This window comes from Scyliorhinus torazame, chromosome 19 (genome assembly GCF_047496885.1).
Source record: "Scyliorhinus torazame isolate Kashiwa2021f chromosome 19, sScyTor2.1, whole genome shotgun sequence".
Lineage (NCBI taxonomy): Eukaryota > Metazoa > Chordata > Chondrichthyes > Carcharhiniformes > Scyliorhinidae > Scyliorhinus > Scyliorhinus torazame.
In genome coordinates, this window is record NC_092725.1 from 105946547 (window position 1) to 105971020 (window position 24474).

Here is a 24474-nt window from a genome sequence, read left to right on the forward strand (position 1 = left end):
AACTGTTCAACTAATTTCAAAGTTAGAAGAATAATCTCCCTCGGAGAGCTGTTCTGTTTTGTATAGGAAGGTAACTTTCCCTCTTTCGGTGCCTTAGTTAGAAGCAGACTATTAAGATTAATCATTCAGGTCTGAAATCCCAAATCATTCACAATAACGGGGGAAGTTCAACTCAGTTTAATAGGACACCAATTTAGGATCAGTCTGGCTCTACCCGAACACTGATGTTCCTAATGCTAAACCCTGCCTAACACCGACCTTTAGACTTGGGATCCATTCGGAATCTCACTCACATTTGTATGAAGCATCTTGAAATGTTGTTTCTACATTAAAGATGCAATACAAATGCAAGTTGTTGTGTAATATATAAAGTGGGCAAAAGAGCAAATTACGTTCAGGGAGCAAGGCATCTGTTTTCAAGAAATATAGAATGCCAAAGTTGAAGGGTTAAAGCTGCAAGCAGCCTAGAATTATCCAGTGACCACAAAAGCTTGATTTTACATGTTTGTATTCGATGGGGGAGAACAACATGAAAAACAAGCGTTTAAATTGTTTTTTTTCAAAAAGCAATAAAACACTTGCAGACATCTGACTGAAATGCACTTTAGATCTTTATATGCCAGGGACTGAAATTAATGTTAGCTTATTTGACATCTAGGACAATGTTTTCTTATCAAGCCATAAAAATTTACATATAATGTGATGGCCAACCACTATTAACAAGAAAAATTCCATATTTTACAATGAACTCTGCTCATTTGAATACATTTCCCCCCCCACAAAAAAAAAGGTTAAAATAATATGGCATTCAAATGCTGCCTTCATACCACAGCATGTAATTCAAAGTTTATTATACAGAAATGACTGTGCTTGAGCAAGAGCACCGACACCTTCTCAATGAACAGTCTCCAAAACAAAAGAAAATCGGTTAACAAATTACTTCAATGTAATTTAAATAAAAATCAGCTAAAATAGGCAGCCTACACAAAATACAGAAAGCCTCTGTGACACGGCACAAGGTTTAGCAACCGTTCCAAGGGCAATCTGCAATGAAATGAAAATGTAGATCCTTGAAATGCTTAAAAAAATGGTCTTTAGATTCATTCTCACTGTTTTGCCCGCTGAAAGAATACCTGCAAGGGGGGAAAAAAACAAATGTTAGTCTGCTATTTTACTGGCATTTGAGAGATTATGTTTAGAATGGCAATGCCCATTAATTTACAATGCTGCGTGGTGTCATATACTGCAGAACTTGGCACAATATAGGAACAATTGCATGCTTATTTTGTTCGACATTTACAAATCTTGAGAGAGCAAAAGCACTTGGGAAGCCATTATCATTCATTATTTGGCGCAGGTACATATCACTATGGCCAAAGGACAATCTACACCTGGTTTTGTTGAATGCTCCAGCACAAATACCACCAACTTATGGCACACTCCATCCAGGGTGTATTTAGGTAGCAATGGCTAGCACTGTTGCTTCACAGGGACCAGGGTTCAAATCCTGCTTGGGTCACTGACTGTGCGGTGTCTGCACGTTCTCGCCGTCGTCTGGGTGGGTTGGCTCCGGGTGCTCCGGTTTCCTCCCACAAGTCCCGAAAGAAGTGCTTGTCGGGTGAATTAGACATTCTGAAATCTCCCTCAGCGTACCCAAACAGGCGTCGGAGTGTGGCGACTAGAGCATTTTCACAGTAACTTCAATGCAGTGTTAATGTGAGCCTACTTGTGACACTAAGTGGAGAACTCAACAGCATATTTATGCTGCACCTTTAATATAAGAAGACGTCCCAAGGTACTTCACAAGAGCATTGTAAACTATACAATACTGTGCCACCTAAGCATTAGGTCAGATAATCAAAAGCTTGGTCAAAGAGGTGGATTTCAAGTAACGTCTTAAAAGGAGGAAAGAGAAGTGAAGAGATGGAGAGCCACATAGGAATTACGAACAGAAGTAGGCAATTCAGCCTTTCGAGCCTGCTCCGTCATTAAATCAGATAATGGCTGATCTCTTCCTGATCTCAAAGCCACCTCCCTACCTGCTCCCCATATCTCTTTAACCTATTTTTTTTTTTTTTTAAATCAGAAATACATCTATCTCCCTCTTGAAACCATTTAATGATTCCGACTCCACCACTATGGGACAGCGAGTTCCACAAATTCATCACCTTCTGTGAGACGTAGTGCTTCCTCATCTCAGTTTTAAATCTACCGCCTCTCAATCTATATCTGTGACCTCTTGCTAGATTACCACACATGGGGATCATTTGATCTACATTGACTTGATTAATCCCATTAGCATTTTATATATCTTGATCAGATCCCCCCATATCCTTCTGAACTCCAGCGAGTATAAGCCCAAACTGTTTAATCTCTCTTCATACGTCAACACCTTCATCCACAGAATCAATCTGGTGAACCTCCTCTGAATTGCCTCCAATGCCACCACATCCGTCCTCAAATAAGGAGACTACTCCAGATGTAGTCTCACCAACAGCCTATACAATTGCAACATACTTCTCTATTTTTATACTCCAGTCCTTTTGCAATAAACGCTAACATTCCATTTGCCTAGGAAGGGTATTACATGACTTAGGGTCATGGCAACTGCTGGCATGGGCACCAATTGTGGAGCAATTAAAGTAGGGGATGTACTGGAGGCAAGAATTAGAGGAGCGTAGATATCTCGAAGGAATATGGGGCTGGAGGAGATTAAAGAGAAATAGAGGGGGCAAACTGATTTGGGGAGGGGGGGGGGGCGTTTGATAACAAGGATGAGGATTTTGAAATCAAAGATGGTGCCTGCCTGTAAGTCAGTGAGCAGCAACCAGGGTGATAAGGGAATGCAATTTGGTGCAAGTTAAGAGTTTTGGATGAACTCTAGTTTGCAGAGGTTAGAATGTCAGAGCAGCCAGGAGTGTGTTGGAACAGTCAAACCCAGAAGTATCAAAGGCAGCAGATGAACTGAGACGAGTAGAAGTTATGGGGGTGGAAATAGGCAGTCTTAGTGATGGGACAAGAATGGAGGTTGGAAACTCAGCCTGGGGTCAAATGTGACACCACAAATGTAATCTCAGGCTGTTGTCATGGAGAAGGATGGAGACAGTCATTAGGGAAGAGAGCTTGGAGCAGAGACAAAAAACAATGGCTTCAATCTTCCCAAAGCTTTATTGGAGGAAAGTTCTGTCCATCCAGTGCTGGATATCAGGTAAGCAGTCTTAGAATTTAGCAACAGTGGAGGAGTCGAAAGAGGTGGCGGTGAGGTAGAGCTGGTTGTCAGCATATATATGAAAACGAACACTAGCTTGGTGGAGAAGATCAAGGCGGACCTGCAGAGGTGGGATGGTCTCCTGTTATTGAGGCTGGGCTGAGTCCATTTGGTTAATACAAATATCTGGCTGAAATTCAGCGCCGCCTGGTGTTTCTGCCCAAGTCATTTTTGAGGTGAACCGACTTCTTACTGGGTTTATTTCAACAGGCAAGGTCCTGAGGATTTGGAGGGGCGTACCTCAGAGGGAGAGACAGGCAGGGGGCCATGTATTGCCAGATTTGTTGTACTATTATTGGACGGCAAACACTGAGTCAGTGCTGGGGTGGTGCAGGGATCCGGGGGCACTTTGGGTCCGGATGGAGTCGGAATCAGTTAGGGGGACAAGCCTGGGGGGCAGAGCGTCATTTCCGGTGGCACCTGCAAAGTATTCAACAAATCCAGTGGTGGCGGCCACGCGCGAAATCTGGAGGCAACTCGCCAAAATTTCAAGTTGGGGGCAGCTACACGGCTGACTCCCATTTGTGCTAACCACCTATTTGAGCCGGCAAAGCTAGATGCCACATTTGGTGGAGAGAGGGCAGGAGAAGGTGGGGGATCTATTTTTGAAGGTGCGGTTTGCCAGCTTAGGGTATTAAAAGAGAAATTTGGGCTAATGAACGGGGACATGTTTAGGTACCTCCGGGTATGGAGCTAGGTTAAGGAGTTTGTTCCGGCTTTTCCGGTGGTACAACCATCTACCTTGTTGGAGCAGATTCTATCCTGCTCAGGATCAGAGAAGGGCAGTACGTCCAGCATGTATCAGTGAATAGTTGGGGGAAGAGTTGAGTTCAGTGAGGAGGGGGGGGGGGCGAAAACAAAATGGGAGAGGAGTTGGGGCTGATGCTGGAGAAGTGGTGGAGAGTGAGGCGCTGAGGACGGTGAACTCAACATCGTCTTGTGCAAGAGTGAGCCTTATTCAGTTGAAGGCGGTATTTTGAGTGCTCACCTCACTAAAGCAAGGATAGCCACCTTTTGAAGGGGAGGAAGACAAGTGCGAGCGCTGCTTTGGGAGGCTCACGCACCACACACATGTTCGGGTCATGTCCCAAGCTGGTGGGGTTCCGGAGGGCCCTTTTTGACACCATGTCAGCGATCCTGAATGCGGGGTTGGAACCCTGCCTATTGACTGCGATTTTTGGGGTCTCCAATGTGCCGGAGCAGCGTACGGGGGCGGGGCCAGGGGGGGGACATCCTAGCCTTCGCTTTGTTGGTGGCACGGAGGCGGATCCTATTGGGCGGAAGGTCGGGGACACCGTCGGGTATGACGGTGTGGCTAGGGCACTAGTTGGGAGATTTTGCACCTCAAGACGGTCAAACACACAGTGAGATGGTCGATTGAGGGGTTCTAGCAAAGATGGCGGCCGTTTATATTGTACTTTAGAAAATTGGTCACTGTTAGCTGTTTGGAGGGAGGGGGGGGGGGTGGCAGTTATTTGTCATTTGTGGGGTTAATTTTGTATGTTTGGGAGCATGAGGGGGAGCGGGGTTGGTATTTTGGAAAACGTGTTTATGTCTTATGTAACTTGCGTAAAATGTTAAAAATTTAATAAAAGTAATTTCCAAAACAAAAAAAAAAGAAAATGAACGCTGTGCTCTTGGGTAATGTTGTTAAAGGGGCGGCATGGAGACGAGAAATAGGATGGAGCCAAGGATGGATCCTTGGGGGACGGGGTGGGAGACAACAGAGGTAACAGCGTTGGACAAGGAAGAGAAACCACTGCAAGTGATTCCCCAAGTGACACCCATGTTTACATGGAAGAAGAGAGGGACTAAAGGTAGCTCCCCGCATGCTTAGCTCATTGTAATTATTGGATGTTGCAGAAGATCACCCAATGGCTCATTTTGCAAGAACGCAATGTAAGTGAGCCACAAGGGCTCAAAACGCCCCAAGTCTGCAGAGTTTGATTATCTTTCACCAGACTAATAGGGGAAGTACTCCCAAACAAGCCTACTCGGCCCAAGAACAAAACCTTCAGCCCAGTTTCCCATGCCTGGTTGGTATCTCTGCCAAAAGGCTAGTTTGTACGGACTCAGCCGTGATACCATCCAGTTCAGGTTAACACTAAGGCTTACACACAGCGTGTGCATTGAGCTGTATGTATGGGGTAACAGATTTAGAGATCTACAACAAAACACATACATTACCAGTGAAAAGCTTAGGTTGAAGGAAAGTCATTTCACCCATACCATTGGTGCTCATGATTAACAAATCCCGTACTGTTAAAAAAGAATCATTGAACAGTTGAAAGATCATAAGAGATTAACCCATATTTTACATGAACCTCTTTGTCCATGTTTACCTACCTTTAGATAATTTTTAAAGATTTTTCCATCTGCTTGCTGAAGCGCTTGACAGAACTCCTGAAAATAAAATATAAATATACAAGAGTAAATATCTTTGGAAGATTTCCTTCCCAGTTCAGCTGCAGCAGATTGTTACAAAAGGTAGAAAACATATATATATATATATATAAATAAAAAGGAGATGCACACAGACAACTTTTACGCTTTTAGATATTTCCAGGCTGTTACAGCCAATCCCAAAGGGTGCCAGGGACAGATGGATGGGACAAATATCTGGTTTATGCTACTTCTGCTAGGAACTGTTCCAACCCCTGCTTGATGTGGCTCAGGTTGGGAATGCAGTGCAGTTTATGAACATGCCAAAGGTCATCATTGGTACACTCCAGATATTGGATCACATCATGAGGATTGAATGATGTTATGGATAAATATCATACATCAGAAAGAGGCGAGGGGAAAATGTGAATCCATACCCAATATACCTTTTTTCACTCCACTGTCCAGGGCACCCACCCAACACGCCTGAGAGACACAGCCATTTACATGTACTTCCTCGAACGTAGTATACTTCATAGTCACTGCCCAAGGTCACGTCGCCTCAACATCAGGAAAGTCAAAAGCAACTGGGTAATCGCTTTGCCAAATGCCTCTGATGTCTACAAGTGCAATCCTGATCTCCTGGTCACCGGCCATTTCCATTTTCAGACCCAATCTGTCCTAGTGTCTTGGCTTTCTATATATTAACCTATGAAACTCACCATAAGCTCATTGAACAGTACATTGTTTTTCTCTGAAGCACTTTACAGCCCCTTGTATTAATAATGACCAACTACTTCAGACCTTTTTAAAAAATAAATTTTAAAAAGAGTATCCAATTATTTTTTTCCCAATTAAGGGGCAATTTAGCGTGGCCAATCCACCTACCCTGCACATCTTTAGGGTTGTGGGGGGTGAGACCCACGCAGGCATGGGGAGAATGTGCAAACTCCACACGGACAGTGACCCAGAGCCGGGATTGAACCTGGGATCTCGGCACCGTGAGGCAGCAGTGCTAACCACTGCATCACCGTGCCGTCCTTACTTCAGACCATAACTGCAAGTCCTAATATTGCTTCAGCAGTAGGTACTGGTAATGTGGAGAATTGGTATGCTGGTATAATATGGATTATAAACCAGACAAGATGCACAGGACTTTAAGACAGACCCCTCACGCCATGGCGAAAGACAAACAGAAATAAGTCCTCTGGCTGAAAAGATTGAAGTACAAAACTAAAAATCGTAACATTTCGAACTCCTCAAATAACTCTGCTGCAGTGAGAGAATTTAATGTTGGTGGAAAAACTAGTGCAAGAATTGAAGAAGTGTAGCCATGTAAAATGGCTGCGTTCCGATTAATCTGGCCAAAACCCAGTTTAAAACGGCTAACCCGAAAGACTGCTGGGAAAAGCAGCCAAGAAGACACAAGCAGGCAGCTGCAGACAGTTTTGCCTATTCGGCTCTGGGAAGGTAGCCCAGATCGATACTCAGGGCTATCAACAGCCCATCAACCCATGTATCTGCAGTTGCATTCAGGACTGTTTGCAGCTAATCTATTCAGACATCCACAGTTAAATCGGCTATTCCCGGGAACAATTGCAACATATTAGCAATTGAATACCGGGCCAGACCTGTCGGCGCCTGCAGTGGCCGAAACAAAGACAGGTGAGCGACCACCCCCTGATCGAGGAATCGCCTCACCATTGGACACATCGACCCCAGAGATTGGGGACAGAATCCAATCACTTGGGACTCAGGGTCAAGGGCCGCCCCGGGAGGCGGGAAGCCCCTGGGCCCTATAAAAGTGAAGGTCCAAGTTCAGATTTCGCTCTCTCATCTTCGCCTGCTCGAGACCTTCGCAAGACCAGCCACCGTGTATAGTAAGTTTGAATCCAGCGATCGCTATCCGGTAGAGACACCTAGCCACTGACCTGTAGCAGCCTTTTGAATCCCGCGGGCCAGATCTGATTGGACAAGCCATTCGTTTCCCTGACCTGGTGGGCTCTTCCTAAGTTAAGTATTGGCCAGTAGTGATAGGTTTATTATATAGAAAGTAGTATTAGGGTATTAATATTGCTTGTTGTATATAATAAATGACCGTTGTTTTAATCCTTACTAAGCGGTGTGCTGTGTTATTAATCATAACCTGAACTTGAACCACGTGGCGGTATCATAAAGATACCTGGCGACTCATGAGCAAAGGTGACCTAAACAGAGCAAATAGACGAAGGTTAAAAAGAGCAACAGAAGGAATACCTCATAAAGAAGGTACCCAAAAGCAAATGTGGCATTAGATCAGGAACCAGGGACTGGCCTGAACTTGAGCTGTGTGTATCAGAATGGATCTGGTTACATAGTCATCAAAAATGCAATGCGTTTATATGCACTTAAGTGGGCCAAGTCAAACTCTGAGCCCAGCGAAGATCTCAGATTGACAGCTAGTTTGTGTGGCTGCTTTATGGAACAAAACGGCCTAATTTTGTGACAGAAGACCAAGATTGCTCAGAGACCACGGAGAGATCTCGGTGCCAAAGTTACCAGTTTCCAGCAATTCATCAGACAGAAACAAAAACATGAGTACCAATTAAGTCACGTCGACACCGTGGATGAAATGCCCGTGAATTGTGATATGCCCAGTAACCAAACTGGAGTGGAAAGACTCGAACAGTAAAAACCACAGGACAGGAGAAGACAGAATTCACGGTGGTGCTAGTCTGCACGTCTGACAAAATGAAATTAAAGCCTGTGGCAATTTTCAAACATCAAGTTCCCGCAGAAGTTTTTGTGCATGTCCATGACGAAGGCTGGATGGGTGACAATGGTGTGAAGTTAAGATGAGAAATAGGAGCAGGAGGAGGCCATTCAGCCCCTCGAGGTTGCTCCGCCAATCAATAAGATCACGGCTGATTTCTGACCTGAACCCCACTTTCTTGCTCATCTCCATATGGATCTGTTGGGCCGAGTGACCTGTTACTGTGCAAGACTATGTAACACCTCTACATACAGCTAGGACATCTAAATTATGGCTCATTTGCTCAGTATCTGAATAAACTGGGCTTATTGTTAATTGTTTCTGTAGGTCCAATCGGTCCCACATCAGCTTCCTAAATTGGAGACTTGGAAAAATGATCTCCGATGCACTGGGAGGGGATGGGGGAAAGAGAGCCGTTGTCAAAGGCAAAATTAGCTGCCAACAAAATAGAACCATTTTGCAAGGCTATAGGCCAAGTGCTGGCAAATGAGATTTGGTAGGTAGTTCAGGGGGTTTTCATGTGTCGGTGCAAACTTGATGGGCCGCAGGGTCTCTTCTGCTTTTCTGGTATTCTGCATGGGGAGGGCAGTTTGAGTCACACCGGATCTCACTTCCTCATACAGGGAGGGTCATATTTCAGTGTAACCCAGCACTGAAAGGCAGAGCCTTCCTGATATACAAGACATTCTTCCTCATGGGGGAGAAAATCGCATCATCACCATTCTGTGCATTGTCCATTGCAAATGGTCAATTTTCGGTCATTTTTGAAGTTATGGCCTTTTAGAAGTTTAGCTCCAAAATGTTCATGTGCAGGAGCCACGGTAATCCCCCCCCCCCCCCCCCCCCCCCCCCCAATGCTACAAATTCAAAGTACTTAAACCCAGATGCTCACATACCTGGATTATTTCTGGGGCTACCTGCAATGACTGCAGGTATTCTTGCTGAAGATATTGAATGAATTCAGGTCCCTAAAATGCAGTGAACGACAACACAAACACTGGAGTTACATTCATTTTGCTTTGAAATGATGGATCAAGCAATTTAAAAATAAAACCAGCCTAGATTGCAGATACTAGAATGAAAGGTCATTACCCTTTTGAGATGAATGGTTTTCAGTGTTACTGCACACTCTGATAAAGCCTGTTGAGGGACAAAAAATAATTTTACCCATCCTAAGTAATAAACTTCACAAAATGGACAAATCAGGTTTTATAATCTGCCATATTCAGTCTGTACTGTTTATCGCGGGCAAGCTGGTGGGACTAAGACACAGCTGGTGGAAAACCAAAGAGAAGAGTGACCAATATTTTTTTTTTCTAAATACACAGGAAACGTCACTTAACAACGGTCTCTAATTGTTGGCAAAATGCCACCACTAAGGTAATCGCACTTCAACTGAGTCAAGCTGCTTAGGGCTCAACTTTACTCGACAGCAACTAACCTGTTTAAAATCAGTAAGTACAGGCTTAACGATTAATTAAGTTGCAAGTTAAATACTATGGCTTCAAGGGCAAGTCAAAGGCTAGGAATCTGGAGTGGAGTAACTCACCTCCCGACTCCACAAAACCTGTCCATCATCTACAAAGCACAAGTCAGGAATGTAATGGAATACTCTCCACTAGCCTGGATGAGTGCAGTTCCAACAACACTCGAAGCTCAACACCATCCAGGACAAAGCTTGATTGGCACCCCTTCCACAGACATTCACTCCCTCCATCACCAATGCACAGTAGCAGCTGTTTGTAGCATCTACAAGATACAGCACCTTCCAAACTCACAACCACTACCATCTAAAAGGACAAGGGCAGCAGCTACATGGGAACACCACCACCTGAAAGATCCCCTCCAAACCATCACTCAATATTCTGACTTGGAAATAAATTGCTGTTCCTCAGTGCCATAGTCCCAGTGCTACCCACTGAGCCATGTGCCACCCTGATAAGATTCTTGATTAACAAAGGAGTTAACAGGGGTAGGCGGAATGTGAAGCTAAAAAAAAAATTCCTGTTAAGGGGAAATTTAGCGTGGCCAATCCACCTACCCTGCACATCTTTGGATTTTGGTGGCGAGACCCACGCAGACACAGGGAGAATGTGCAAACTCCACACGGACAGTGACCCGGGGTGGTATCGAACCCGGGTCCTCGGTGCTATGAGGCAGCAGTGCTAACCACAGCGCTACCCCTGCAGAATGTGAAGTTGAGGCCACAATCAGACCAGCCATGATCTTATTGGATGGTGGAACAGAATAAGGGGCCAAATGGTCTAATCCTGCTCCTAATTCCTTAGTTAGTATGGATGGTGTAAGTGGAGTGGACTACATATGACTCTCAACATTCTCAATTGTTGTCAGCAGGGATTAAAGAGACTCAAAATTAAGCATTTTATTCCTTCGGCTACAACCTTTATGCTGAGGCAACATGATATGGGTTGAAGGATAAACAGTGACTGTACCGGAGTCTTTTACATCATGAATAAGAAAGAACTTTTAAATTAACTCGGTTATACTCCACAGTATAATTTGGGGGAGATGGTGGCATTGTGGTAATGTCGCTGGACTAGTAATCCAGGGGCCCAGGCTAATACTCTGGGAACACAAGTTCAAATCCCACCACAGCAGTTGCTGGGATTTAAATTCAATTAATAAATATGGAATGTAAAGCTAGTGTAACCCATCAGTGCTTGCTCTACCCATCTGGTTCACAAATGCCCTTTTAGGGAAAGAAATCTGCCATCCTTACCCAGTCTGGCCTTCATGTGACTCCAGACCCACAACAACGTAATTGACTCTTGACTGCCCTCAGCTCAAAGGGAAAATAGGGGTGGACAACAAATGCTGGTCTTGCCAGTGAGGCCTACATCCCATGAAAGAATAAATTAATTGACTAAATGAGAATCAGTGTCCAGCACAGCATGTCAAATTCAACTTCAGTTTCTACAATATTAGAGGACCAGAGTTTAAGTAAAGCTTGAAAATTAGCTTGCAAGTTAAAAGTTTTAGGAAAATATACAATACACACCAAGACTGTTTGTGCATCAGCTAAATCGAAAGTTGTTTTAAGTGGCGCCAGAAAGCAAGCTGGGACAATGTGCTTGTAGATGAAGTCTTCAAATCCTAAGAGGCCATCTTTACCCCCTGGAATTAACGACATTCGGTTAAACCGGGCGTTTGGTCAAAAACAAAATTAGGCTGCTCTCTTCACGTGTGGGAAACTGTGGTTCTTACCCCAAAGTTCGACTAATTTGGAAAGTATGATAAAGCAGGTTTTCTGAGCTATCGGATCTGGAAATTCTACTGCTCCTTGAATGACTGTAAACAGGACGTGTTCTACATTCTGTACACCTGGAGAGAAAAAAAAAATTAACCTTTATAATAATAATTATGCTGAACACAAAAGTAGGGAGGTTATGCTTCAGTTGTACAGAACACTATTGAGACCACATTTGGAGTACTGTGTACAGTATTGGCCACTTTATTTAAGGAAATATGTAAATATATTGGAAGCAGTTCAGAGAAGGTTAACCAGACTGGCACCTACAATGGTTAGGTTTCCTTACGAGGAAAGGTTAGTCAGGCTAGGCTTGTATCCATTGGGGTTTCGAAGTATATGAAAAGACTCAATTGAAACATACAAGATCCTGAGGGGTCTTGACAGGGTGGATGTGGAGAGGATGTTTCCTCTTGCGAGTGAATCAATAACTAGAGGTCACTGATTTAAAAATAATGGATTGCCTGTTAAAAAACAGACGAGGCAAATTTTTTTCCACACAGGAGGGTCTGGAGTCTTTGAAACTCTCTTCCTCAAATGGTTGTGGAAGCGGAATTTTTTAAATATTTTAAGGCAGAGGTGGATAGATTCTTGGGGTGGTGTGGTTATTGGGAGTAGGTGGGATGCAGATTTGAGGTTACCATCAGATCAGCCATGATCTTATTAACTAGTAGAGCAGGTTTGAGGGGTCGAATAGCCTACTTGTTCGTATATCTGTTGTTAGAATGACAAAATTTGTCACGTGGTAACCTGGTACTCCCAAGGCATTGCTATTTATTTATCTAGTGAATGCAAATTCCTGAAGCCAAGCAACAGCCTCCTCATTGGCTGAGTTTAAGGTGATTTATCCACCACTTAGTATGTAGAGGGGGTGGGCAGCACAATCGTGCAGTGGTTAGCACCTTTGCCCCACGGCGTAGAGGACCTGGGTTTAATCCCGGTCCTGGATCACCGACAGTGTGGAGTTTGCACATTCTCCCAGTGTCTGCATGGGTCTCACCCCCACAACCCAAAATTGTGCAGGGTAGGTGGATTGGCCACACTAAATTGCCCCTTAATTGAAAGAAAAATGAATTGGGTACTTTAAAAATAAATTATGTAAAGGGGCACTCCTCAGTAATGTGCAGCACCGCTTGGGTCTTTCCACAAATGCATATGGGGTTTGGACTGAGACCCCAGCAGTGGAGGTTTTAGCTGCACAGGGACCCTGGCCTGGTCTGAAAGGCATTGTTAAAATCTGATCTTGGTTAGTTACTGAAACCAGAATTGCTCTCCACATAATCAGTACACAGCACTCCCAAGCAAGGATATATGTACACAAATCACTGAAGGTGGCAGAACAGGTTGAGAAAGCAGTTAGTAAAGCAAACAAAATTCTGGAACAACAAAAGAGAATGCTGGAAATGCTCAGCAAGTCCAGGCAGCATCTGTGGAGAACAGAGTTAACGTTTCAGGTTAAGGTGACCTTTACATTTGTTCTGATTTTCTTTCAGGTTGAGATGACATTATATATCGGGACCTGAAACATTGGCCGGGATTCTCCGATTCCCCGCCGGGGGGGGGAAGGGAAGCACGAATCCCGCCCCTCCGCCGGCTGCCCTATTCTCTGGCGCAGTTTTTCGGACGGCGGTGGGATTCCCAACACGCCGGTCAGGGGCCGTTGCCAGGGGCCCCCCCCCCGGCGATTCTCTGGGCCCTGATGGGCCAACCGGCCGTCCAGTTTTGGCCAGTCCCGCCAGCGTGGATTACTCAGCTCGCACACGGCAGGACCTGGCAGGTGAGTGTGCAGGAGTGGGCCTCGGGGGGGGGGGGGGGGGGGGGGGGGGGGGGGGGGGGGGGGGGGGGGGGAGACACGACTTCTTTCCTCCGCATCGGGCCCCTGCAGGGCTCCGCCATATTGCCCAGGGACCGGCACGGAGAAGAGAACCCCCGTGCATGCGCAGAAATATGCCGGCCGGTCCATGCATGCGCGAACCCGCGGCAACCCTTCGCCGCCGGCTGGAGCGGCGCCAACCCCTCCGGCATCCACCTAGCCCCCGAAAATTCGGAGAAATCCTCTCTTTCGGGGGCTGTTGACACCAGAGTGGTTGGTGCCGGTTTTCCCGCCAGCGTGGGGACTTAGTCCCCAGAAGGGAGAATCCCTCCCATTGACTCTGCTTCCCTTCACAGACGCTGAACATTTCCAGCATATTTTTATTTTTACTTCAGATCTTCAGCATCTGCAGTATTTTGCTTTTAGTATTTGGGATCCTGAGCTTTATCATCGATTCTCATCGAATTTACAGTGCAGAAGGCCATTCGGCCCATCGAGTCTGCACCGGCTCTTGGAAAGAGCACCTGACCCAAGGTCAACACCTCCACCCTATCTCCATAACCCAGTAACCCCACCCAACACTAAGGGCAATTTTGGACACTAAGGGTAATTTATCATGGCCAATCCACCTAACCTGCACATCTTTGGACTGTGGGAGGAAACCGGAGCACCCGGAGGAAACGCACGCAGACACGGGGAGGATGTGCAGACTCCGCACAGACAGTGACCCAAGCCGGAATCGAACCTGGGACCCTGGAGCTGTGAATCAATTGTGTTATCCACAATGCTATAAGTAAGAGGCATACGAGGAATGTATGGTGAACCTTGATGAAACACTGGTATTGTGCCCAATTCTGTGCACTATACTTTAGGAAGGATGTGAAGGCATTAGGGATGATGCAGAAGAGATTCAGGAGAATGCTTCCAGAGATGAAGAACTTCCGTTAGGTGGGCAAGTTGGGCCTGTTCCTCTTAAAGAGAAGGTTGAGGAGATTTGATAAGAGGCATACAAAATCGTGAGGGGTCTGGACAGAGCAGGTAGGGAGAAACTGTTCCCATTGGCAGAAAGGTCGAGAAACAAGGGGCACCAATGGCAAAAAGAACCAGAGGCGACATGAGAAAAATCATCATCTTTTTTTTAAATGCGGCAAGTGGTTAGGATTTGGAATGCAATGCCCGAGATTGTGGCAGACGCAGATTCAATCATGGCTTTCAAAACAGAATGGGATCATTATCGGACTTTAAAAAAAATTGCAATCTAAGCAAGTTGCTCTAGCAGAGTGCCAGCACTGACCAGATAGGTTCAGCAACCTCCTTCTGTACTGTCACTGTTCAATAAGTTTAAGATGAGAGAAGAGGAAGTCAAAGGAGTTCAAAATGAGGAGAGTTTTTTTTGAGCAGGATAAGGGAAGCAGCTTGGATGGGTTGGTAACAGAGGACTCAATTGGCAAAAGAGGCAGAGGCACAGGAAATTTTAGATACAGAGCGAGTTATAATGATCAGCAATGCAGTCAGTAAGGTGGATGTAGATTCACTGGTAACTTGCAATGGGATGAATACATTTGAACAGGAAAAAGCTGCCAAGGCTACGCGGGAAGAGCAGTGGAAGTAGGACGAATTGGACAGCTCTTTTACAGAACTGGCTGAATGGCCCCTTCGGTGTTGAACGATTCTATGATTATATATAGATAAATCTATATATAATATATATATATATATATATATATATATATATATGTGTGTATTTTTAAAAAATCAACGAGTTGCCAGACATCGTAGTGGGGGTGGGGAAGAAAGATCATCCTTTTTGACCATATACCTTGATTGGCAATGACCTCACTCATTCCACTCCCTGCAACAGTCTGCAGAAACGCAAAGTAACTTCTGCGTAACATCTGATTTTCAAGTGCAGCAGTTTGATCATTTTCTTCTGCAGGTCGTGATAATACCTCAAATATAGCTTGAACCAAAGGCATAAATACTTGCTGTAAAAACGGTGAAATTTGAGTCTGTGGAAAGACGTTGGGCAAACAGAAAAAACACACGTTTACCAAAATGCAGAGGAAGGTCACCATGTTTGAAACTACTTAGGTATGAATTAATTTTGAATCGGACATTTTAAATACACTTTATACAAACAGTTCCAGCATACAAAATCTAAATCAAGTTTATAACCAAGTATGTTTTCTCTTGCATAAATTAATTGATACAAAAGAGTGCTGGGCCAATTCGGCAGTATACACATGGAAGCCAAACATTAGGCAATGTTCACTAGGCAACAGCGAGGTCCAGAATTGCTACATAAAGTTTCACATTCCAAAACAATGGACTTCCAAGTCTGAGCTGTGCTTTCAGCATAACAGTTGCTCAACACAACACAGCCGTGCCTTTGACTCGGCAGTCTGATATATGGAGTCTATCTCGTGCCACTGCATTGGAACAGGAGGTTGGCGCTATTGGCATCATCGATGAGTGCCTCGAACAGGAAAGTTGGCAACCACTCCTCCCCTTGGCACAGGTGCGGTGCCAGTGCACCCACCATCCAACACTTGCTGCCCCACAGCCTTCTCACTCGCAGCTTTGTTCACTCCCCCCCACTCTCACTCCCGACTTTCTTGCAGCCCCACCCCAACAGGCGATCTGACATCTCTGCTTTTTGCACAGAAATCACCTGTTATTTTGTTGCTTCAATTTGATAAATTAGGCAAAAACAAAAAGACAATTCTAGAATGTTATTAGCTCAATAAAGAAACACTTTAACCAACTGAGTCACTGAATCGAATGGACCTATTGCTCTGAGCTGCAGGTGTTACTGTTCTCTCAGTTTGTTTTAGTTGAATTTCAATTGTTCTGTGCAGGCAGTTCCCTGCAGTGTCACAGGCACTGTGACTGCATGAGCGTTGAGTGCGCCCCCTGCTGTTGTGGTGGCCACAAACGCAGCCATATATCAAAGGTGTGGAGCAGCATCAGCCGAAAATGGGTTGATATCAATTCTCAAGCTATTGCACGATTCATGATTTGAAATAATTAATTTGTGTTTGCATGACTTCTGGGCCTCTAAGCATTTTACAGTCAGATTGATTTTTGAAATAGTGTAAGTAAATGCAGTAGCCAATTTGTGCACAGCAGAATCTCACAAACTACAGCCAAACACATGAAGTTATTTGATTTTGATGCTACTGATCAAGGGTAAACATCGGCAAAGAGGATCAGAAGAACTTCTTTCTCCTCTTTGAATAATGCCATGAAATCTTTCTCGCATCCAACTGAATAGGTTGAAGGGACCGGGGTTTAATGTCACATCTGAAAGATGATGCCTCCAATAGTGCAGCATTCCCTCATTACTGAAGTGTTGGCCTACATTTTACGTTGAAGTCTCTGGACTGGGGCTTGAACCCAAACCTGAGCCAAGCAGTCATTTGGCTTACAAAATGTAAAGACTCATAACTATTTATGAGCGTACCTTAAATTTAGCTGTAATTTGATTAATAAGCGGAATAAATTCCTGAAGATCCTTTGCCTCACAGTCCTTAAGCATGTGTTCAGAGGCAGTAGGAATGAACGGAAGAACCTCCTCCTCTAAGCAAATGATCATTCTGTGAAGAAAGGTCCGAACACCACTTCGTAGCACCTCCTTCTGCAAAGCACAACTCAGCGCCGGCAGGAATGTTTGCAGGCAGTCGCGGTACACCTCCGAGCAGCCACACTGTTTTACCGTCTGCTTGTTGCTGAAGGCCTTACTGGTCCGGCTGAAAATCAGATGAGACGTGGAATAAACGAGCTGGCAACCCGGCAAACAATCGGGATTTTCACCTCCAGAGTTTATAACCAGCGATGGATTTGGCCATCTCCCTTTCAGACACAGCCATTAGAAATTCATACTTCAAACTAGAGGAAAAAATTGATTTCAACACCAAAGGAACCTTTCAACAGTTTTCCCACTAAAGGAATACTGAAACAAAATGCTCCAGAAAGTATGATTAAAAGTCAAAATCAGTCAGTAGAAGAAACAGTGTGAACATATAAAGATTCAAAGCAAATTTTAAAAGTTTACATTTAAACGGGAAAATAGAATGTATAGTGAAAATGAACATTTGTGATAAAATCACAAGGTTGCAGCTTAATTCTACAACAAAATTAAAATAGCCCCCTGGATAATTAAGTTTTTAAAAAATTTAGAATATCCAATTCATTTTTTCCAATTAAGGGGCAATTTAGCGTGGCCAATCCACCTACACTGCACATCGTTTGGGTTGTAGGGCGAAACCCACGCAAACACGGGGAGAATGTGCAGACTCTACACGGACAGTGACCCAGAGACGGGATTGAACCTGGGACCTCCCGCCGTGAGCCAGCAGGGCTAACCCACTGCGCCACCGTGCTGCCACCTGGATCATTACATTAAGACTGCAATCTTGTAACAAATACCCGATTCTCTTCAAGTAATGAAAACTTTTATCATTTCTTGCCAACAGCTTAACTGCAAGAATAAAATAAGACAGAATTATCTGGTCAGATTGAATGGCATGTATGAGTATATTCCATAGAGAATATAACGTCCAGTAGACCAGTTAAAATAAATTACCCATTCAAGACTTCAAAACCACCCAAATCACCTGAATCACATGAATGTATCAGAATTATAGATTTGAAAAGTTACTTGGATTTGTAGGACAAGGAACACAACCAGTTAAAATGTAAATTTGACAGACAGCACGTGGCGCAGTGGTTAGCACTACTGCCTCACGGCACTGAGGACCCAGGTTCGATCCCGGCCCTGGTCACTGTCCGTTTGGAGTTTGTACATTCTCCCCATGTCTGTGTGGGTTTCACCCCACAACCCAAAAAGATGTGCAGGGTAGGTGGATTGACCACGCTAAATTACCCCTTAATTGGAAAAAAAGAATTGGGTACTCCAAATATATATATTTTTTAAATGCAAATTTTACAGATCAGCACCTTCTCTTCCCATACAGAGAGATCAGTACATGGCATGAAGAGGTTGAGGGAGAAACCCTAGAACTGGTTAGGAAATAACTAAACACAGCTATTTGAAGATCTTCCACTGAAGGTGAATGAGTCAACTGGCCTTCCTCAACCTTGGAAACGGTAGTAATTTTAATACATTTCCCCTGTATTTACAAACTGTATGCCCCTCCTGCTTATAACATAAGAAATAGGAACAGAGGTGAGCCATTCAGCCCTTCAAGCCTACGCCGTCTCTTAATAAGATCATGGCTGATCTAACCCTCATTGAGTCCACTATCTGGTCTTATCTCTGTAACCCCCAAATCCCCCACTGATTGATCTTTAATCTTTTTACTAGTGTCACAAGTAGGCTTACATTAACACTGCAATGAAGTTACTGTGAAAATCCTCTAGGCGCCTGTGGGGTACACCAAGGGAGAATTCGGAATGTCCAATTCACTTAACAAGTATGTCTTTCGGGACTTGTGGGAGGAAACCCATACAAACACGGGGTAAATGTGCAGACTCCACACAGTGACCCAAGTCAGGATTCAAACCCGGGTCCCTGGCACTGTGAAGCTACCGTGCTTAAAAACCTATCGATCTCAGCCTCAAAAATGCTCAAGGATTCAGCCTACCCAGCTTCCTGGGGGTAAAGAATTCCAAATATTCACCACTCAGAAGAAATTCTTTCCCAAATCAGTCTTAAATGAGCACCCCCTTATTCTGCGACTCTGCCCTCGGGTCCTGCACTCTCCCACCAATGGAAACATCCTCCCAACATTTGTGCTGTCAAAGACCCTAAGAATCTCCCAAGTCTCAATCATATCACTTCTTGTTCTTCCATCAAGTGATAAATGGCTATCATCCCACAGCCTCATTTACATCATTAAAATAAATGAGGGTCAGCACCCAGAGTGGAAAACACACAAGGCATCCAAAATGAAAATAAACCAAAGTGTTCAAAATCCATGACACAGGTTGCTGCAATCTCTCCCCCAGGATAACGACCTTTTCCATCTTGAAGCCTCTTGGTTAGGTGGTCATTTAGCAGCTTTGCAGGGAGCATTCTAATGAACTTTATTACTTAACTTGGGCAGGCAACACAGTGAGTGTCTTCTGGTCAGTGAGAAGATCAGAGGGAGCACTAGCAATGGAGAACTGGAAATCTCAAAAGGAGAGACTGTGAGAATAATGGGGTGTGAGTGGAAGCCGACCTCGGCCAGTTAAAGGGCAGGATAATCACATTTTTAGAATTAATTCTCACGATATGGGCGTCACGATCAATACTGAGATTTGTTTCTTGTCCTTAGTTGCTCTCGAGAAGGTGGCAGTGGGCCTTAGAACCATTGCAGTTGTGAAAGTACTTCCACAATGTTATAATTTTAGGAGTTCCCAGTGCTGTTAATGAGGCGGTGGTGTAGTGATATTATCACTGGATTAGTAATCCGGAGACGCAGGGTGGTGCTCAGGGGACCTGGGTTTGAATCCCACCATGGCTGATGGTGAAACGTGAATTCAATAAAACATCTGGGAAGAATGTCTAATGATGCCATCAGCTTACTAAATAATAATGTAAATTTAACCTGCTGTTTTTACTTATTTAAAATGTATAAGTGCTTAAATGGCAGAATGTAATGTGTTATGTTTGTATGGTATGTTATAAATGCAGAAATATATGAATGTAGTATACATGAAATCTTACTGTTTGTATGATTATATGTTATACTCGAGGTGAAGCCAAAGACAAATTTCCGCTTTTGCATGGACAATAAAGTTCTATTCTATTTTAGGACCATTAAACCATTGTCGGTTGCTATAAAAACCCAGCTGGTTCACTAATTTCCTTTGGAGGTGGAAATCTGCCATCGACCTGGTCTGGCCTACGTGTGACTAGTTGACTCTTAAATACCCTCGGAAATGGCCTTGCTTGGCCACTTAGTTCCAAGGGCAATTAGTGATGGGCAACAGATGCTGGCTCAGCCAATGGCACCAAATCCCATGAATGAATAATACAAATGTCTGACTGAAAAGGCCAAAACCATTACAATGGGGATCTACAAAATGGAGGCCAAATGTAGACTTAAAATGAACCCAGTGATCCAAAGAGTCTATATGCCACACCACTTTAGGGCAGCACAGGAGCACAGTGGTTAGCACTATGGCTTCACAGCGTCAGGGTCCCAGGTTCGATTCCCGGCTTGGGTCACTGTCTGTGTGGAGTTTGCACATTCTCCCAGTGTCTGCGCGGGTTTCCTCCGGGTGCTCCGGTTTCCTCCCACAAGTCCCGAAAGACGTGCTTGTTAGGTAACTTGGACATTCTGAATTCTCCCTCAGTGTACCGAACAGGCGCCGGAATCTGGCGACTTCGGGGCTTTTCACAGTAACTTCATTGTAGTGACAATAAAAATTATTATTTCTTAGAATCTGCATAAGATCTTTAAAGGGAAGAAAAAGTGAAGACTAACCTTGCAAAACCCACCGCGTGGTTTAAGCAGTCTGCCAGTGCAGCTTGCCTCTCCCCATCCTGCTCTGTTAGGAGTTTCGCCAAAAACACTTTGAATTTTTCCATTAGCGGAGTAAGCAAATCCCTCATCAAAGCCCGTTTCCTTTCTGCAGGGTAGTCACTATTCACAATTAATACTCCTGCTGTTTCATAAATAAACAGTTGATCATCGCTGCTCAACAGGGTCTGGAAACCGTTCTCCTGAAATATATCAAATGCAAACCATTACAACTCGCAGAATTTTCAGGCTGGTGCTTAGATAAAGTGCACTGAAGAAAAGATTTCCATTTGCTTTGGGGCCCTGCTGTTTTTTGTTATGTATGCAAAGACTGGTAAAGTAATAGCAACTAAGGGGCAGCATGGTGGTTAGCACTGCTGCCTACAGTGCTGAGGAACCGGGTCACTGTCCGTGTGGAGTTTGCACATTCTCCCCGTCTCTGCGTGGGTTTCACCCCCACAAAAAGATGTGCAGGGTAGGTGAATTAGCCTGCTAAATTGCCCCTTAATTGGAGAAAAAAAGAATTGGGGTACTCTAAATTTATATTAAAAAAAGGTAACAGCAACTTGTATCTACATAATGCCTTAAAAATAGTGAAACATCTCAAGGCACTGCATGAAAGTAATATCAAATAAAATTTGACACCAAGCCATAGAAAATGAGATACTAAGTCAGGTGGAGAGAATGGTTTGGAGGGAGCTCCTGCTACATTGCGTCAAAGAGCACCTTTGTTTGAAAGGCCAAATGATTCTTTTAAACATTTACATAAAGCAGTGTTCATGATAGTACTTCCTTGGTCCTCGACTTGGGGCTTAAAGCTTTTTTATTCCTCCCCCTTTCTAATAAAGGCAAGGTTGCAGTTGATTTACATTATTGGAGTTCTATGAAGAGATTTAATCTCTTTCAGATGACCAGACTGGAAACAACTGAACACTCACTGAAGGAGAAAGCACCAGTAGGTCTTGTATTCTGTTGAGGATGTCCTCTATGTAAGGATTCATATGTTTACTGTAAGAAAACAAAGTCAGTTTAGAAACAGTACGTTGAACATTTACAGCAATTCATGGAGAAGTGACAATTGTGTTGATGCTGTGAGCAATAACGTCACTGGCTCCTTTTTCCTTCAGTAGGGAGGGAGGCAAAGACTTGCTCTTAGGAATCAGCAATATCAGTGGTGCCTACCCACCCACCCCCCCACCCACCCAAGAACATGCACAGCCAGTGATAGACAACAACTAGATTGTAGCAGCTACATCCCTGCAGTGGGAACAATTAGGAACTCAGAATGTGGGCTTGTGCTTCTGATGAATTCAACTTGTAAAAACATTGATGTTCCATGAGGAAAACATTTTTGCTACTTTGATGTTACCAAGGGCTAATGATCAAATAAAACTAGTGGAAAATTGGGAAGAGACTCAAAATAGGACTGCTAGTGGATTTACTTACCTTAAAGATTTAATGAATCTGGAGAACAGGTACGCTGTCCTACTTCGAACTTTTGGACTACTATTACGCAGTCCCCTGTGGTCTAAAAATGCCATCTGCATGAAAAATAATGAAGAAAACAGCGGGTAAATACCAAGTCTAAACTAAACCATTTGCTGAAGGCTGCCTAGTTCAAGAAAAGTGCCAAAAGAGGTGGTTTGGGGCATTTTGGACACATTTTGTTTTAGACATGTTAAACGCTCAGGTTTATTTATCCTTTCATGGAACATGGGCGTGTGTCACTGACAAGGCCAGCACATCCCTAACTGCCCTTGAACTTGGGCAATTTCAGAGGGTGGTTAAGAGTCAACTACATTGGCGTAGGTCTGGAGTCACATGTGGGCGGGACCAAGTAAGGCTGGCAAATTTCCTTCCCTAAAAGGACATTAGCGAACCAGTGTTTTTTAAAAAAAAAAACAATTGATGATAGTTTCATAGTTACGATTGCAGAGACTAGTTTTCAATTCCAGATTTTAATAATTTAATTTAAATTTTACCAGTTGCCCTGGTGGGATTTGAACACATTTCACTAGAGCATTAGCATGGGTCTCGAGCTAACTAGCTCAGTGACATTACCTCTACACCACCTTCTCCCCCTAAAGTATTACGGACAAGTAGAAAACCAAAGCACTGAAATTACAGACAGTGCTTAGGACCTGACTCTGAACTTTGAACAGTTTTATTTTAAGTGCCTGCAAGTAATAAAATCTCAAACCCTTTTTTCTTTCCAAAAAATATTTCATGAATGAAAGAGATGGTCGTTTTGCTCTTCGAGCAGTTCAGCTGGCACAACATTCAGTGAGAACACTGTCCCTCCGCAGTATTGGGAACACCTTGAAATTAACTCTTTGTGTTAACTGCAGGGGTGCTGTGCTCGCAAAGCTGCAGCACCTCAGCTGACCCATAGCCTCAGGCTACACCTGCCTGTTCAGGTGGATGCAAGATGATTCCATGCAGGGAGCTCTTCTCCAAAAAAAGTTTTAACCCAACAGACCAGGGCACTTTCTCTAGAAAAGTAAACAGCGAGAGGAGATCAAAGTGGAGCCTCCAAATTGATGAAAGGGTTTGATAAAGTAAACTTGTAGAAGATGGTTTCACTGGCAAGGATGTCTACCACCTTCAACATTCACTCCTGTAAATACAGTGTCCTGGAGACCAGACTCAAAGTTTATGGTCAAATCAGTTTGTCAATATTCTCACCCATATTACATACTACTGAGATCCGGTACACTTGGTTTTGTTATGTGTACAAATATAAAGGAAATTCACTCACCAAAATTATCCCAGGTATGGAGGGATTGGCTGATGAGGAGAGATTGTGAGTAGGGTGGCACTCTACTCATCGGAATTTAGGATTCTCAGGGGATTTGACAGGGTAGATGCGAAGAGGTTGTTTCCCCTTGTGGATGAATCTAGGACCAAGGGGCTCAATCTCAGAATAAGGGGTCACCCATTTAAGACAGACGAGGAGGAATTTCTTCTCTCAAGAGTGTAGTGAATCTGCGGAATTCTTTACCACAGAGGGCTGTACAGGCTGGTTTGTTAAGTATGGTCAAGGCTGAGATACATAGATCTTTAATTAGTGAGGGAATCAGGATAAAGCGGGAAAGTGGTGTTGTGGATTATCACATCAGATCAGTCATGATCTCATTGAATGGTGGAGCAGACTCAGTGGGCTGAATGGCCTACTTATGTTCCTACATATTATGGTCAAATATTCTGTTTACAGTAATCATGGCTAGAGGTTGGTACCCAAAACAACTCACCAGAACAGTAGGAATGTGCTGCGGTTCTACAGTAAAAAACTTCTCATAGCGTACTACGATTTCAAAAAACTCCAATGCAACCGATGTATGCTGGTACTGACTCACTCCAGATGTCACCAACTATAGGGACAGAAAAAGCATGTCATATTTCAGAGATTAGCAGCATTCATTCATTTAGGTCCATTCCTAGAGCATTCAGGCCAGAAATTAACCTTTTACATTGGCTATCCTTTTTTAAAATTTAGAGTACCCAATTCTTTTTTCCCCC

At 44.0% G+C, this 24474-nt stretch overlaps 1 protein-coding gene across 5 annotated transcripts in view; it reads right to left on the reverse strand.

The window, feature by feature from the left end:
- Positions 1-593: 593 nt before the first annotated feature.
- xpot (exportin, tRNA (nuclear export receptor for tRNAs)) overlaps positions 594-24474 on the reverse strand; it is a 54634-nt gene continuing 30753 nt past the window's right edge. For all 5 annotated transcript variants that reach the window (XM_072485000.1, XM_072484997.1, XM_072484999.1 and 2 more), the window contains 12 exons: positions 24207-24326; positions 22402-22496; positions 21894-21963; positions 20920-21158; positions 16947-17232; positions 15303-15492; positions 11628-11744; positions 11422-11537; positions 9495-9542; positions 9299-9370; positions 5615-5671; positions 594-1133 (listed from right to left, as the gene is read on the reverse strand). In XM_072485000.1, the coding sequence (XP_072341101.1) occupies positions 1107-1133; positions 5615-5671; positions 9299-9370; positions 9495-9542; positions 11422-11537; positions 11628-11744; positions 15303-15492; positions 16947-17232; positions 20920-21158; positions 21894-21963; positions 22402-22496; positions 24207-24326 (1437 nt within the window). In that variant the 3' untranslated portion in view covers positions 594-1106. The remainder of the gene's footprint in view (positions 1134-5614; positions 5672-9298; positions 9371-9494; positions 9543-11421; positions 11538-11627; positions 11745-15302; positions 15493-16946; positions 17233-20919; positions 21159-21893; positions 21964-22401; positions 22497-24206; positions 24327-24474) is intronic.